The sequence below is a fragment of the Tetrao urogallus genome, assembly GCF_951394365.1.
Source record: "Tetrao urogallus genome assembly, chromosome: 18".
Classification (NCBI taxonomy): domain Eukaryota; kingdom Metazoa; phylum Chordata; class Aves; order Galliformes; family Phasianidae; genus Tetrao; species Tetrao urogallus.
Window position 1 is genome coordinate 5,305,968 of NC_136831.1, and position 16,810 is coordinate 5,322,777.

A 16,810-nucleotide genomic window follows, 5' to 3' on the forward strand; every position below is an offset into this window, starting at 1 on the left:
TCTTACCAGAAAGTCTCTACTCCACCAACTGAACAAAGGCAGGTATGCATGCATACGACTGCTCAATGAAACCAGCACCACTGCTAGGCAAGGAGGGGAGTGAGTTTGGGTCTTGTGCCTTGAAAGACTGCCCTTGTCACTAGGCAATGCGATGAGAAGGGCCAGCATCACACAGATTTCACTGCATTTCATGCTCCCACTGGGAGATACCTGAGGATCTTTTGTGGCTCCCAGCAGCATCGTTAGATGTGTGAGCAAGCGGATCAGAACGAAGACAGCCGGGGTCATGGACCGATCGCACACTCCCTGTCCTCTTCTATGCTCTGCATCTCCAAGTATGTGGCCAGTTTGAGTTCTGTCTTCAATATTCCTGTTGGAAAGCATATGTACATATTGCCTTGACAAGAGAACACCTAAGGTTATCAATACCCAGCAACATCTTTCTGATCATGAGCTCTCTGGATGCCATAAAAAGTACCAATCAAGAGCGCTGCATGGGAATGAAGAATTTCAGTAAGTTTTGTATGCAAATAAGCCAGTTCCCTTAGCTTTGCTGCCTGATTTCTTTCTTGGACATCTCTTCTTGTTACATATTCTATGAAAGAGGCAATGCCCAGCCCAGCCCTGTGGGGCAGGATTAGCCAGCACCATACAGGACAGGCGAAAAGCCACTACTGTCAGACTTGGAGACCTTAAGGTTTTTATGCAAGGGCTGAAAGTGCAAATCCAGAAGAGGAGAAGGGAGCACAAGTTGTAGTTCCTGCAGTTTTAGCAGAAGTTCTACAGCCTTGATGAGCCATCTAACAAAATGTAGCTTTTTGCTCTATGTCACTATGGAACCACACAACATCCATCAGCGTGGACAAACAGAGTTGAAAAGCTTCAACTGAAAGCTTAACAAGCTCTTATTTTAATGCAGTTTTTGGAAATCCAGAGTTTTACCAGCATCCCTCATGGCTCAGCCATTCCACTTCCAAGAGGCCAACATGTGAGCCGGTAGGGAACCCCTTGTGCCACCTTTCAGGTGCAGCACGAGGCAATAACTTTTGTTCTGAAGGCACACCAGGCAAGTACAATACCATTCAGCACTGAGAAGGTGAATGAATCAAAGCCTACCTGAATTCTTTAAAGCCAGGCAGTGGGTTATGGTGAAGCCCTCCAACTTCTAAGCCACACTCAATACAACGGCCAATTTGCCAGGGTCTGCCACACTAGCAAAAAGCAAAAAAAAGAGAACACTGAATTCCAGAGTAAGAGACAACGAAGCAAAAATCCAGACTGCAGCTGCTTATTTTGAAAACTGCTGTATACTGGACAGACAACCTCTGGCTGACTTATTTCCCAGGTTTACGGCACCGTCTGGGTTAGAGCCACTCTAAATTTTACATTACAGAGGCAAAATGGCTTTTTAAAGTGGCATTGCCAAAAGTTTATAGGATGAAATGCAGTACAACAGAACTTCAGCAGTAACTAAAACATGGAATTTATGCAATTTATTGTTGCAAATCTTATTTGTTTTTTTTTAAAAAAGACTACCAATCTCAAACTCTTACCTCTCCTACAGTGCAGGGGTGGCCATTTGGACATACTATGAAGAAAGAGGAAAAAGTAGAACAGCGTTAACAAAGCTATTTATGAAGCTCCTGTTATTTCCTATCACGGGGACCATCACCTTCAAGCTAGAAATATGCTTCAAGGCCTAATGGAAAGCATTGGTGTTCCCAAAGCCCAGAGTGTGAAAGACCCATGTTGAAACTGGAGGAAGCTTTTATTGCTTCTCTCCTTGAATAACATGGAAACCTGAAGACTCATGCTGAGAAGAAGAATATGTCTGTTCTCATATCAGGAATTACTTTGTTAAAAACAAGGATTCTTCAGTTTCTTTCAAAGCCAGTCAGTCAGAAGCACTTACTGTACATCTTCAGACCTTCCAGTCCTTGCCAGGCTCTCGCTTGAGCCACCAGATCTTCTGGCATCGTAGGCAGAAAAGAGTGCTAAAGAGGAAGAAAGGTGACAAATGAATATCTGAATTAATTCCTTACTGCAGCAGCTGCCCATTTGTTCTTTGTCCTCATTCCCCATCATGGTATCTAAAAGAAGAGGTAGTGCAGATGAAGGGCGTGATGCACGTGCATGGTTTCAAATGCTATCCTCAATATTGTCAAGACTTGCACATGCACTCTCTAGACATCCTAAACTCCTGGAGTGACCTCATGTACCCTGGTGTCTACTAGTGTGCCTCCTTATGTCTGGAAAGCCAGAAGAAGCAGAGCAGCAGACCCTTCAGATCCTATAGTTCAATTATCCTCTAGAACACAGGTTTCCACACTGCTATCAGCCAACTGCTTTCAGATTTGCTCAGACACCAGCACAAGTATTTGCCTGGAACTGCTCAGTCTGCAGAAGTACTTTGAAAAAGTGCCAGTCCAGAGCTCAGCGCTGTGTCCCTTAATGCCAACAACAAACACCCTTCAGAAATTCACAACTAAAACAACAAGCTGGTGTCTTCTGCTGCTATGATGATGTTACGGTGGGCCCAGCAGATGCATCAAAGTACTACTGATGTGCTGATCATTAGTGATAGGACCAGAGGAAATGGTTTCAAGCTACGACAGGGGAGATTCAGGCTGGACATCAGGAAGTATTACTTGTCAGAAAGGGTGGTCAGGCACTGGAATGGATGCCCAGGGAGGTGGTGGAGTCACCGAGCCTGGGGGTGTTCAAGGAAAGGCTGGATGTTGTGTTGAGGGACACGGTTTAGTGGGAGCTATTGGGAATAGGTGAACGGTTGGACTGGATGAGCTTTCAGGTCTTTTCCAACCTTGGTGATTCTATGATTCTATCTCTTTACCTGCATGATGTCTGGGGAGAATGCCAGATTCCTCAGTGGCTGCAGGATAGGGTTCTGCCCGCACAGCAAGACAGCCATAGTATGAACAGCCACCTCAATGAGTGCTCCGTTCTTGCTGAAGCTTTGAGGATCCACACTCAGAACAGAGGGCAGTGCATTCATCACAAGAGACGTTGCAAAGTTCTGCAGGTCTGGAGGGCTCAGGACTTTGGAGTTTTGGATGAACTCAGTCAGAGCACACGTTTGCTGAAAGCACATATTTAAAAGAAATAAAACCACCGTGATATTGCGAAAACTGAGGAGGATTAACAGCTGCTTCTCATGCTGCATTTTCCCCCACTTCGAAAATAGTTTCCCTTTGCCCTGCCCAGGGCATAAGCCAGAACAAAAAGTTCCTCCACCAATGATTCATATCTCATTTATCGATGAAACGTGTTTGTCACAAGCCCCCAAAGGGCAGCACCTTACCTGCTGTTTGGGATGAAAACTTGAGTCGCTGAATCCATACAGGGCAGTGACCTCTCTGTAAATAGCCAGGAGCATGTGGACAGATCGAACAGCTGGGGTGCTGCCAGAGGCCTGGAAAAGGTGAATTCATGATAGAGTGGAAAAGAGGTGAGCACTGTGATGGCTGAACATTCACAAGGGTTCAGTAGGTCTGCATTAAAGCTCTCCCCACATATGAAGGGACGATGCAGAAATTGCTGTCCAAGCCACAGGAAGAGCAATCTGAGCCTTCAAGCTGATTTGATGTCAGAAACTTTAGTATTTTATTCTCATCTAGCTGGAATTGTGATCTCACAGTGCAGCACATAAAGTTTCCCTGCCTTCAAACCAAATCAATACACAAGCGATGGAAAACACCACCACCAGTGAATGCACTGGGTGATGTGGAGAAATTCCAGTGGGCACCTTTTGTCAAACGTCCTGAACACTTTCATATACAAAATGTGGATTGGAAAAAGGTTACAATTGCACTGAAACCACTTGGTTGATTTTACATGGCCCTCTCCTGGCAGTTGGCTACAAAGTGCAAGCAGCATCACTGTAAGTCAAACTGCTGTGTCTATTAGAGGGGAAGAAAAGCAAGGACGAGGCAACCAACAGAATTTCAGTGTTACAGATGCCAGAACACACAATAAAAGAGAAGCAAATGTTTGCATCTCTGCCAGGATAAGCTATGGCAACTTCCACAAGTAAAGGCAACCCAGGCATCTCCACTGCAAAGAGACACTGCCAACACCAACATATAAAGCTTCAATGCTGGTTATCCAGAAACCACGAGAGGGTTGTGGTGAGCAGAACATGCCATACCTTCTCGGCCTCTAATAGATCCTCAGGCTTGCACTCTATCATGGCTCTCCCCACAGCATCACGCAGGTCTTTGTAGCCCTTGCCACACGCCAGGTAACGATCGATGTGGTTAGACTGACTGCTCTGTACCTGCAAAGGGAAAAGCCCACGGTGAGCACTGTGGATGGCACTGGACAAGGCAGAACCTGCTCTTTGCAGGAACCATTTCTCCCAATAGATGCAGCCTTTCAGCCCTCACAAAGAGGCAGCACACGGTACGGCAACCCAAACAGATCTCCCACTGCGGCAAGTTCCCCAAAACCAGGCAGCATTAGAACCAACTGAGGACCAACAGGAGGGGGCCATCTCCAAACAGACCCTTCTTTACCTGTCGCAGAATTTCCTCTGGGAACACCCAGTTGAACCTTGCCTCCATTACAAGCTTCTGAGCAAATTCCATCCCATACAGATGAGCAATTTTCCGGACCAGGTAAACACGGTGCCAGTCATTCTTGCTGAGGTCACAGAACACCTTCACGTTTTCCAGGTAACGTTTCTTCTCCTCCACCTGGCCTTGTTCTGGAGGAGGAAAAGCAAGAAATTCATCCTACCTTGGAAAAAAAGAAATACATCCTACCTTGCTGATTATCTAGAGTGTTCCTTCAGGCCAACTCTGGCCTACAACCCATTCCTGACACTGATGATGTTATTTCCAAAGTGTTCTAAGATTACATGGAAATCTGCTCTACGTTTCCCATGGGACACAGGCTCCAAACATTTTCGGAACCAGGACTTAAATACATGAAAAAGTTTTCCTGTGACTCCTACCAAAACTTCACCTGGACAAGCTCAGGAGTGTTCCTGTATTCTCCTGCTCTCCTCCAGCACTAAGGAACTGGTATTAATTCTCAGAGCTCTTCTATTTTTCTTAGTATTTCCATCAGCTCAACTACCAAGGTGATGGAGTGCCCTAAGAACAGCTTCCTGCATACATTCCACTGGCCTGACATCCTCAGTGCAAGAGCTGGACTCTGAAATCCCTCTGAAGTCATTTTCATGCTTTGATGCTTCACTGACCGCGTTAGCTTCTCTTAGCAGCTCAACACCTTCTTTTAAGGTTTGTCTTTTTGGAAGTACCTCTTCCTCCTTTTCAGATGCCCACTAAACCTTACAGTCTCAATGTATCTAAAGCATCACTTATGCTTCATTCATCCACTTAATGAAGTTTCATTTACTTGGTCCTAAAAGAAGATGCACTGTTAGCATCCAGGGCATAGAATCTTTCTCAAAGTCAGGACTGCTATGCAGCTATGCTCTAAGGGCCATTGGCACAGCCTTACCAGAGCACTTCTAACACTTGCTGAAGAGGACAATACTGATTGGCACTCCTAATGAAAGGGAAAATTGCTGAAGCACTCTGTCTCAGCTGGACATCAGCACATATTCCAGCACAGCAGCATGAGCACTGACTGTGCCCAGCTCACCTCCCACGGTGACTTTACATTGTCTACAACATTCCCATTTGATAGCACAATAATTACTTACCTGTGAGCTCATACAAGTCATAGAGCAGCTCTGCAGCCTTAGTCAGGTAAAAGCGAACTTTGGCTACTGCCTGCAGGTATTCCACAGATGATTCCTGAGGAGCTCTTTGCTTGCTTCTTGGGAGGTAGTTTTCTGGGAAGCCTCTGTCACCAAGCAGAGAGTCAACACACTCACATCCAAGGCTGCTTTCAAGCTTGTCACACATAGAATCCTAAAGATGAAGCAGAACATTGCGTGAGTGCCAGAACCACTTGACTCCAATACCTCATGCATTGGTGCTGTATGTCTCCAGTGCTCCCCTGCCAAAAAGCTTCCACGTTCTTTGTGACACCCTCCACTCAGCTGCCATCAGCTCCTTCCTGGGATCCTTCTGCTACTTATCCAAAACTACTGCACCACCAAACACTTCTTCAGCAACACACCCAAGCTCTCCTATATTTCCCACATGTGTAGCTGAGCACGAGAGCTAAAAGCACGCTGACTGAGCACGATCACGTTGAAACACACAGCGTATGTTCCAAGAGCTCTGCCTTTCCCTTCACAAGAACACACATTCTTGTGTGAGGCGCCCAAGGGAAAGAAGCATTTATGAAACGCAGCAAAAACAAACCTTGGGAAGCATAGCTACGTACTGGAGAGCAGGTTCTGAGCAAGTGGACCTAAATTCCCCCCTGTACCTGCTCTGTTGCCAAAGTCTTACCTCCAAGCAGTTGACAAAAAGTAAGTAGAGCTCTTTTTTATCTCTTTTGTCCAGGATGTGGCTGCACTCAACCCGGGACAGGTAATCTTGCACGTCATTTTTCACTTCACTGAAGCTATTGGAGAGAGAAACACTCCCTTATCACAGCTGCAATGCTGGTGGCTGCTAATTCTGTTCTAAATTGTGATCAAACTACCAGCTAAGGGCACAGACAGGCAGAGATCACTTTGGAAGTGATGGAAGAGCAGCTGTGCTGGCTTCTACCAGATAACATCCAGTTCTTTCCTCCAAGCTGGGTTTTTATCAAAGATGACAAATAAGGATTTCCAGGGCGTAAATCACCTGCTCTATTTTAGGAATTTGAATTAGGAAACAATCACACCAGAGAAACAGCTCTTTGTATGTACTGACTGCAAAGGGAAGGTGGAGGAACTTCTGTGAAAGGAGAGTTCTGTGTAAGCATACAAAAGATCATTGTCCTTGATTGCCTGTGGATCAGGAGTGCTGCTTTGCTGATCTGAAAAACCATCAGCTATCTCCAAGGCTGCCTGAGCCATCCACACCCAGCACAGCTTTATTTAAGAACAAATAGGTACGTGTTGGCACAGACTGATCAGATACATCACACAAGGCACGTGCAGGTCAGCCCACCTGCAAGACTGATGCGAAGATGCAGAATGAATTTCACCTGTCATAGTACAAATTCAACAAGCAGTAGGGAAGCAAGGAGAAGAAACGCTGGTTTGATGATGCCGTGGAAAAAGGTGAACCACCACCTCCTTCCTGCAGTGTAACATCCAATAACTGACTCTGCTCACCTGTACTTCAAGAGGAGCTTCAGCATTACTGAGCGGATAACAGGAGTTTCATCCACTTCCTCATCAAATGGGGACAGAAGTTTGGTGTAAGCAGCAGGGCGACCTGTGGCAATACAGAAGGGATGGGATGGGCAGGTGAGAAAAGCTGCCAGGAGAATCGGCTCCATGAAGCTCTGGGAAGGGAGCTCACCTGAATCTTCCAGGAAGCTCCTGTACACAAAGAGCAGATTGAGGAGCTCTTGGATCACTGCTGTGTCAGGGGGCTCATTGTCCTTAAAACACATGGTGGTAACCACGTCTATGAAGAAGTTATTGCACCTCTGCCGGAACAGGGCGTTTTTTGCTATGGCAGCACTAGGTAGAGAGTGAAAAGCATTAGGAAAACGTTCAAATACAGAACCAGCTAAATAACAGATAAAGCAAAGCAGACACAGGCAGAACTCAAAGTGTTCTATTTCTATTTCCCAGCTTTCCAAAAGGCTGGATTTATGCAATGCTTCGATAGCATCCAAGTGAAAAGGCCACATCAAATTGCCATTTGATCTTAGCTGTCAAAGTGGTGGCAGATACATGCACTGTGAGCTTTTTGCTACGCTATCACAAAGCAATCTGAGGTGATGAGCAGCTCCCTTGTCCAGTTCAGCCACAGAGGCCTTGCAGCCTTCTGAGCTCTGCCTCAGCCCTCAGCTTGCAGGGTTTTGCAATGAGTCTCATCACATGGGCCAAAGGCAACTTCTCTCCTCTTTTGAAACAATGAAGAGGAAATGGATCGAATCTATTCCAGGATGAGGAAGAGCTGAGCAGAGCTTCCTCCTCTACCCTTTGTGCATGAGTTGACGACCTCACAGCTGCAAATCAGAATTTCCTTACACAACCAGCCCCACTGCAATGCTGACACCTTGCACAGGAAGGAGTACCTGAGCTCCTTGTTAACAGTTAAATTATCATCTTCAACAGCAACTCTGCATAACGGACAATGCATGTGTGCTGGAATTAGCCATGATCTGATGCACTTCTCACAAAAGGCATGGCTGCAACACAGCTCGACTGGATCCTTGAGCTCTCCGTGGCAGATGGAACATGGCTTCAACTCGTACCTGTAATTCAGGAACAGCAATTAACATGATTGCTTCAATGCTACCTTACCAAGAAAGTCTTGAATGAGACGTTCATCTACAACTAGAATCAGAGAAGACATTTTAAGACCTGTTGGCTAATCCACTCAGCCCAGGGTGCAGAATAAAATAGAATATACTGCTCTCCATCTGGTTTTCAGTACATTGAATGCAATGCTTTTTATGTTCACAAATACATAGGCAAAATTTCTCCTAGATTGTGCAGATTGTCTCAGCATCACTACCTGTAGAGCCTGCTGCTGATTTCCTCCTTGCATTTGCACAGTACTTTGATCACTGCAACGAAAGTCGGATGAGTCTTCATGTCTGAACCTTCCTCAAAATGCTGCAGAAGAAAGGAGCAATGCTAAGTGGCTCAGCTCTGCTAACACAGCAGAAGCAAACAGGAAAGAGGTAAAAATCACATCCCAGCTTACCTTGGCAAGAAGCAAAGTATGATTTTTCACTAATTTCTCAACCTCTGGCATCAAAGCACTAGTACCAAGCAATACATGTTCTACAAATAGAGACATGCAGAAAACACGGTTCCAGCAGGTTCTGTGGGAAGGAAAGCATGGTTTCAGAAGTACAGTTAGGAGCTCAGAGCTGACATGGCTGTGCGATGAGTATGAAAGGCAGAACAGCATCAGGTCAATCTAATGATCTGCTTCTCATGCTCACCACTACAGCTCTTCTTACAGTTCTCATGCAGCTTCTCAGATTTGCCCTTTGGTTATCTGCCCCTGAACCAAAGCCTGGCTTTCTGTCAAGGACGAAACACACAGCAGTACGCAGCGAGTTTATGGCATGGGAACCTGTCCTGCAGACAGCACTGCAGCACAGCAAAGACCACAACAAACATCTTATCTGTTTCTGTTAGAATGGGAAGTAACTTATAAAAAGAAAAAAAAAAAAAAAAAAAAAAAATCACCATGAGCCAAGTTTTTTTTCTTTTTGGTTAAATTAAACAAGGTCTGCAAGATACCAGTGTAGCTCCCTTGGTCTGAATTGAGAGAAATAAATCTCCTGTCCCAGATGCAGCAAAGTTTCCCCATCTCTGCCTTTACAAGAATGAAGTAAAGCAGGAAAACGTTGCTGATTAACATCAAACTAACAAGCTTTGAATCAGCCTTGAATGCAGCTGGAATGCACTGGATAACATTGCTAGAGTGCAGGGGAGCGTCTGTGGAAGGAAAGAAAGGAAAAACAACCTGGCAACTGATAACAACCCTCAGAGTTGGAACCTGGGAAGGTATACAGAGTTCTCACAGAGAAAAGCAGCACCAGAACAGCTTTCAGTCTGTACTAACAGCAAGGCAAAAGATCAAGGCTGTGAGCAGATCCATGGTACGTACTTGAGTTGCTGCAGCAGCCGATGGCACCAAACATCACTTCTCTGCAAGAACTTGTCTTTACAGATAAATTCAATTGGCATTTGAAGATTCTTCACTCTCTGCAGCCAGATCTCTGGTTGAGCTGTCTCCATTTGGTTCTCCAGCTCTTCAGCACACACAATTGCAGCTAAGATGTCTAAAACCTATTTGCACACACAGTGTAAGCATAATGCAGCAATAGCATTTCAGAATTATCTGGGAGCCCAAGGCTCATAATCTGCTCTGCTATGTAGCACTGAATAACTCCTTACTTGATGATCTTAAGCCCTAGGGTTCCCATGCTCATGGCTCAGATCGTTAGCACACCCTACTAATTAACACAAAAGCATGGCAGCCTAATTTCAGCTCTACTAGTAAGGCTGCTAACAGCTGCCTACTCTTAACACCGAGAACTCTGTCTGAGTTCATGCTTCCCACTTCAGCTGAAATCAAAAGGACGCTGGACACAAACTAAGTCAATGAAGACAGCTCTCTGCAAGGGCTGAGGATCACAAAATGTCTGGTGATGACTATACCATGTTGGGATGGGACATTCCTTCTTCTTTCAGGTTAAGAAGAGAGTCGACCACTCTGGGGTGTACAGCCAGGATCCTAGAGAAGTTCTGCAGGCGGCTCTTGAACTGATTGTAGCCCAGGTGGACCCAAGGCAGGCATGGCACTGCCTCCTGTCTGCTGGGAGAAGCTGCCTTCCATTCCTCGATACAGGAGAGGAAAGCAAGTTGCAGACACTGAAAAGTTGGGAAGAAAAAAGTTAAATCAAATTAAAATTTACAAAAAAAAAATTAATATTATAATTTATTTTGTACTAAAATACAAACATTGTCTTAAAAAAATGGTTAGCATTTTTCCTATTGGTGGCTCCTAATGTAAGCACTCAGTAATTCCAGCAGCTATTCAGAATCCAACATCTGCTTTGGGGACAGCTCATCACTCATCTGAGGGGAGGACTGGGTCTGAAAAGGCAACATTCATTCAAAGCCAGGCTGGATGTGGCTCTGGGCAGTCTGGTTTGGTGGTTGGCGACCCTGCACATAGCGGGGGGGTGAAACCAGATGATCATTGTGCTCCTTTTCAACCCAGGCCATTTTATGACACTGATAGCAAAGGGCCCGTTCACAGGCATCATGCCCTTCTCTTCAGCCAAGGGGTTCCCAGTTCCTCTCCACACACTGACCTGCAGCTCCTCTGCGGAGGAGACACCGATGGTCAGGACAATGAAGTCAGTGACGTAGCACTGGAAGAGCTCCAGCCTTTCTCCTTCAGTCAGAGCAGAGATAAATTCTCCCAGCGCAGTTTTCTGGAATATATCCACGAAGTTCCCCGCTTGGTCTGGAAAACAAGAGTGCAGAGAAAAGCTCTGAACTGGGTTTGACACAGCTGCTGCCTGGACACCTATCAGTCACTGGTGCATAAAGCACTCCTCTCATTCAGAGTGCTAACGAGGAATTTGAGGCCAAGCATCACTGCCATATTTACTGAATGTTAACATCAACCCTTTGTATTTCCACAGCATTCAGGACAAGAGACAAATACTGGGAAACAGAGTTCTGCTGGCTTGTATGAGCATAGAGGGACTGAAAGCGATCCCGGGGTGGTGGGGGGGGTCGAGGCATGCTAGCAATGCACTGGAGTTCACAGGGCAGATGGATGGAGCATCACAAGCTCAAGCCAGGTGCTCACCTTCAGTGTTTTGGATGTACTGAGCTTTCAACCACATCTCATCCAAATACTCCTTTATCCTCCAGCTGAAGGGCATCTTATTCCCAGCATCAGCAGAAACCATCATGCTGTTCTGCACCAGAATTATCTCTGTTTGAGAGCTAGGAGATTAAAAGATCTTTAGTATAGCAGGCTTTTGCTTGAGAAGCACATTCAGACAGAGGCAGTTAAGATCCAGAAAGAAAGCTGCCCTACAAGGAGAAAAGAATTGAAGGACTCATGAATAGAACTCCTTGTGCCAGTTATACAGCATTAGGACCTATTCATGAGAGTTCTCTAGCGAAAAGACTCAGTGGCACAACACACAGGCTTCAAGGGATGAGTAAGAAGTGTGAGCAAGCCAAGAACCACAAGCAAAGCCCAGGAGTGACTGGGATAAGGCAGAAAGAAAAAGAGACTTCTGCAGTCAAAGACCTTCCCCACTGCCTCTGGCACAGCACTGGGAGCAACCAACAGTGTTCATCTCCCACGTGGATTTAGAGACAGTGTGGGACTGCTGTCAGTGCTGCCAGCCAAGCCCTCCTGCTGCTCCCTCCAGGGCTCACCTGTTTTTACCCCCACCAGAAGGGACAGTCAGGAGCTTTGTGTCACTGAAGATGAACATCCACAGCTTGGTCACCCACTCAGGTGCTGGCCTGGCCAACAGCTCCAGATTGCCATTTCTGTCTATGATAGCAATTAGGAGAGCCAGGAATTCAGTGACGGCTTTTTGAACTCGCTTCCACAAGGTGTGCCTTGGGGGGAAGAAAGAGACCAAGAAACCCAGAGGGAACGTGAACAACAGCATCAGCACATCAGGAGTGGTCGTCCTAAAAACCTGCGGGCATTTGTCTGTGAGAGCCCTAATCCTATCTTTAAAAGAGGAAGGAAAAAAACACGAGGGAAGAAAACCCCACATTTCTTATTTGTGACTCTGTGATCCTACTGATCTGCTAAGAGCCCCCCGTGCACTCAAGCTCTCCTGTTCCAGCACAGCCCATTCTGCTGCAAGCTGCCCTCTGCTTAGGAGCTGGGAAGGCAAAACTGCCTTCAGAGAGATTCCACCACAGCCTGGAGGGGACACTGCAAATATTCAGCTTACACAGAACTGCTGCCCCTGCTCCACCACTGCCATTTGGTGCAGGCTATGAGATACTGCTGCTGTCCTTACCTGAAGGTTCCTGCCTCCTGCAGGGCACCGAGGTTGGAAGCTGCCCGAAGCACCCAGTTCTTGGGCTGAAAGGAATTTTCTTCTTGCTTTTTCAAAAGGCTGGAGAGACGAGCCCTTGTCGTCTTCAGGAAGGAGGCTAGAAAACAAGAAGTTATTTGTACTTCCTCTCCTATTGGCCTTGGATCAAAACAAATATCACAGCAAGCACAGTATTTTATATTTGCTTCAGTAATCAATCAATGGGGAGCAAACAGCCACCAGATATAGCACAGAGTAAGCCAGGAGCCAGAAGTCCAGGCAAAGTCCTGCAAGCACACAAGTAGTGAGGCTGGAGCACACACACTCAGGAGCCAGCCTAGGAGTTCTACTTTTCCTACACTACAGTGAAAGCCACCAACCTTTAGGTCCCCAGTGAGTTAACTTGCATGTTTTGGTGGCTCCCCGGATGCTGAGGGACACTACCAGCTGCACTACAGAGGAGTGCATACCTTTCAAACCATTCTCTTTGGATAGGAGGCTGAGGAGAATCTCAATTCGCTTTCTGCTTCGGCTCAGATTCTCATTTTGGTCCCGCAGCATTCCCACAGCGCTCTGCACGCAGCTCCTCAGCAGCACAACGATGTCCAGCACTTCACCCTTCCCAGCAGCAGAGACAAAAAAGCTCATTATTTGGTTTCACTCCCGTGGCCCAAGTACATCCATCTTATTATGGATTATGTTGCTCTCTAGAGAGTCCGTGTCATTTGCTTCCCATAACGCAGTTCTTCTGTTATCCCTGGTGACAAATTTAAGCACTCATTTTCCATCCAAGCATACACTGTGATTTCTGCAACCTTTTAAACTGGCATGTAAAATAGCATTTCTGTGAAAATACAGTTCCTGCAGGGGAAAGCAGTTCACAAATGAAAGTGGAACCGATCAACCCAACTGAGCTGGGGGTTGATGTACCCTCCTTGGAAGACCCTTAGGCATCAGAAGGGCAAAAGCCACATATGGTCACACCCTGACAGTGGGCATCCTCTGGAATCACACTGCCTGAGGAGCACGAGCCACTCTTAACATGGCTGCTGCAAAGTCTGCAGCCAACTCCAGCACAGTTTCCAACAGCCCTCTAACAGAAGGCAACGACACCTGGAATGGAAGGCTCAGAACCATAGTCCTCAGGTTCCAGGTCCATAAAACAGCAGAAGTTTTAAATACAGGGTTGGTATTCCTAATTCTTGAAAACAAACGAAGAAACAAGTAAGGAATTACGGAGTCCTGCCATTCGTTTGCTTTTTTAGTGATGCTAATTTTCACCAGGCAGCGGAAGGGGACATTTTCTCTCCCCCACATTTCTCGATGTAAATAAATAAGAGATGGATTTCAAGTGACCATGGATGCAAAGGGAACATTGCATCTGTGGGTTACAAAAGAGCAGAGAGCTCTACTGACAGCTGAGGAGCAAACAAATACATCCCACACTGACCTCACAGTGCTCTGCTGCTGGCACTGATGCTTCAGCCTCCCCCTCTCTCTCCTCCTCCTCTTCTCCGTTTACAGGTGGATCTGCATCCAAGGTGTAGAATTTTTGTTACAAAACAACAGGACACTGCTGCATCCATCACATAAGAGTTTATTTAGTGACTGCATCTGAGAGCAGTGGGACATCTGTCAGATCCATCATCGCTTGCACAGATAGCTGAGCTCCATCTCTCTACATGCACTTACAGCTGCTGGGGCTGTCAAGCTTTATGCAGCAAGAACCAAAAAAAAATGTGATGATGCTGAATTAATGCACTAAGCTGCACCAGAGCCCTCACAGCTGTATTCTGCCTCTTGTAAGGCAAAATAGCAAAAGCAAAAAGAATCCAAGAAAAAACTAAGCAAGAAAGAAAGTCTTCCTATGGATTTAAATGAACAGATTTACACTGATGCAAGTGAGATGCTCTCCAGGGTGGTTCCTCGTCAGTGGTCCCTGATGTGTGCAGTATCAGCACTCCCTTCTCTGAGCTGCCACTGCACACTGCCTGTACTTCGGGCCCCACTCTGCAGCACCTGCTTTCTCTCGTGCTGAGGTAGGAGCACACTGAGCAGTGAAATACTGCATTTTTGTCAGGGAAAACAACCAAAACCCCGCAGAAACAAACTAAACAGAAAGGCAAAGTTGACAGTCATGTAGTGCTCCCTACATGAGATATTTAGCAGTGGAAATAGGTATGTTGTACTCAGCATAGGATCTCCCAGTACCAAGTTTGGGGGGGGGGGGAATGACAACACCCCTCTGGCATCTGGCACAGCTCACACACAGCTCACACACAGCTCACACACAGCTCACACACAGCTCACACACAGCTCACACACAGCTCACACACAGCTCACACACAGCTCACACACAGCTCACACACAGCTCACACACAGCTCACACACAGCTCACACACAGCTCACCTTTGGCTTTACCCAAATCCTCACAGAGCATCTGGCTGATGGTGAGGTTCTGCAGCACAGACATATCAGAGATCATGTCCTTGGACCTGCGGAGGTCATCTATGTGCACCGACTGCCACAGACCTACAGGCACAATGACAGTGATGTCATGCCCTGGGGAACCCAGCCCCCACATGGATGAAGGAAGCAGGTCAGACAAGCTGCTGGACACACTGATTGCAGGTCTTCAGCATTAGAAAAGAAGGTGAATTGGAGACGACAGACGGCCAAACCCACCTCCATGGAATCCCACGTAGGATGTTCCTCCTTCCACCCGGGTAAGCTTCATAATAAAGTAAACAAAGACTGAGCATTCTCCCAAGTTCGCCTTGTTGATTTCATTAACAACAGTGTATCTGCAACAAAAGAGAAGTGCTGCTGTCAGACAGAAGTCAAGGCCACCAGTCTTTCCTCCGTCAGACAAGGCACCCTCCTTCCCCTGCGCTCCCTAAGTCACTCTGCCTCCTTCACTCAATCACACAGCCAAAAGCAAGAACCTGCACTTCACAGGGCATTGCCTGATGACTTAAGCCAGCCCAGTACTGGTTTATTTAGACTTGGATTACGAATTATTATTCAAAATTCAATCCATGCTTTCAGTTTCCTTTTACTACAGCACAGAGGATTAGGAATTCCTGATTCTGAAATCCCCAGAAATAGCAAACAAGAGTGTGCAGCCTCCATGCAGCACAGCCAGCAGGGAACCACGAGGGACTTACTTGGCCGAGGCGACGAACTGGGCATTTTGAGAGCCATCTTCAAAGTCTGCCTGAATAATAAGGACTTTATTTCCTGATGTAGCTTCAAGGAAATCTCTAAAGAGTGAAAGGGGATTTAAAAGAAGAGTTAAAGCAAAACATAAGAGAATGTGGACAGTCAGCTCAGATTAGCTTCAACTGCCACAGGCCAAGGGAGAAGTTAGGAAAGCTATCCTGCAGGGACAGAATACCTCCAAAACCAAATCTCATGCTTAGTACAATAGAAATAACTCAGTCTGCACTGAGCTCAGCACCACATGGCTTCTGGTTCCCCTTTCAGTACATTACCCCAAAGTCCTGCCACTGCACCTTCCATACAGATGACCATCTCACAGCAACGTAACACAAAACAAACTCACCGGATCCCTTTCAAGAACGAGTACTCTGTATCAAACTGCTGCAGGAAGAGGATCTGAGGCCTTTGTGCTTTACCCTGCACTTCTCTCTCCAGGCAGGCAGAGTCAGCGCTGGTGAGGAGCCTCGAGAAGGTGGTGACCTGGGAGTGCAAGACACGGGTTTGTTCTCAGCTTTGGAAGGCAGTACAGACTTACATGCCTGCACTCCCAGATGCTGCTGTCTCACTGCAGAGCCAGACCGCACCCCAAAAGTAATTTATCTGACCCACAAGCAGACAAGTTGTCAATATGGGCTGCTACACCAACCCAGGGCCAGCGCTGTGTTGCTGGATGCAGCGTACTTAGAATGAATTGTAGAATGGCCTGGGTTGAAAAGGACCACAATGATCGTCTGGTTTCAACCCCCTGCTGTGTGCAGGGTCACCAACCAGCAGACCAGGCTGCCCAGAGCCACATCCAGCCTGGCCTTGAATGCCAGCAGGGATGGGGCATCCACAGCCTCTTTGGGCAACCTGTCCCAGTGCCTCAGCGCCCTCTGTGTGACCAGCGTCACTTGGTGCTGCCAGTGCTGGGCAGAGGAGAAGCAGTCAAGGTTTTAAGAAATGGCTTGTCAGCCCCCATAGTGAACCTTTCCCACAAACAGCC

General features: G+C 46.7%; 1 protein-coding gene across 1 annotated transcript in view; it reads right to left on the reverse strand.

Moving 5' to 3' along the window:
* Nucleotides 1-16,810, reverse strand: part of RNF213 (ring finger protein 213) — a gene marked incomplete at both ends in the record, with an annotated part of 46,957 nt that overhangs the window by 6,794 nt on the left and 23,353 nt on the right. Inside the window, 27 exons of the mRNA XM_079544339.1 lie at nt 211-370; nt 1,117-1,211; nt 1,554-1,588; nt 1,913-1,994; nt 2,852-3,097; nt 3,320-3,430; nt 4,166-4,294; nt 4,533-4,723; nt 5,690-5,900; nt 6,390-6,504; nt 7,208-7,310; nt 7,398-7,561; nt 8,125-8,304; nt 8,568-8,668; nt 8,760-8,880; nt 9,678-9,859; nt 10,232-10,444; nt 10,891-11,045; nt 11,397-11,536; nt 11,981-12,169; nt 12,586-12,721; nt 13,074-13,221; nt 14,054-14,133; nt 15,025-15,135; nt 15,289-15,407; nt 15,771-15,866; nt 16,169-16,305. Coding sequence (XP_079400465.1) covers nt 211-370; nt 1,117-1,211; nt 1,554-1,588; nt 1,913-1,994; nt 2,852-3,097; nt 3,320-3,430; nt 4,166-4,294; nt 4,533-4,723; nt 5,690-5,900; nt 6,390-6,504; nt 7,208-7,310; nt 7,398-7,561; nt 8,125-8,304; nt 8,568-8,668; nt 8,760-8,880; nt 9,678-9,859; nt 10,232-10,444; nt 10,891-11,045; nt 11,397-11,536; nt 11,981-12,169; nt 12,586-12,721; nt 13,074-13,221; nt 14,054-14,133; nt 15,025-15,135; nt 15,289-15,407; nt 15,771-15,866; nt 16,169-16,305 — 3,750 coding nt within the window. The remainder of the gene's footprint in view (nt 1-210; nt 371-1,116; nt 1,212-1,553; nt 1,589-1,912; nt 1,995-2,851; nt 3,098-3,319; nt 3,431-4,165; nt 4,295-4,532; nt 4,724-5,689; nt 5,901-6,389; nt 6,505-7,207; nt 7,311-7,397; nt 7,562-8,124; nt 8,305-8,567; nt 8,669-8,759; nt 8,881-9,677; nt 9,860-10,231; nt 10,445-10,890; nt 11,046-11,396; nt 11,537-11,980; nt 12,170-12,585; nt 12,722-13,073; nt 13,222-14,053; nt 14,134-15,024; nt 15,136-15,288; nt 15,408-15,770; nt 15,867-16,168; nt 16,306-16,810) is intronic.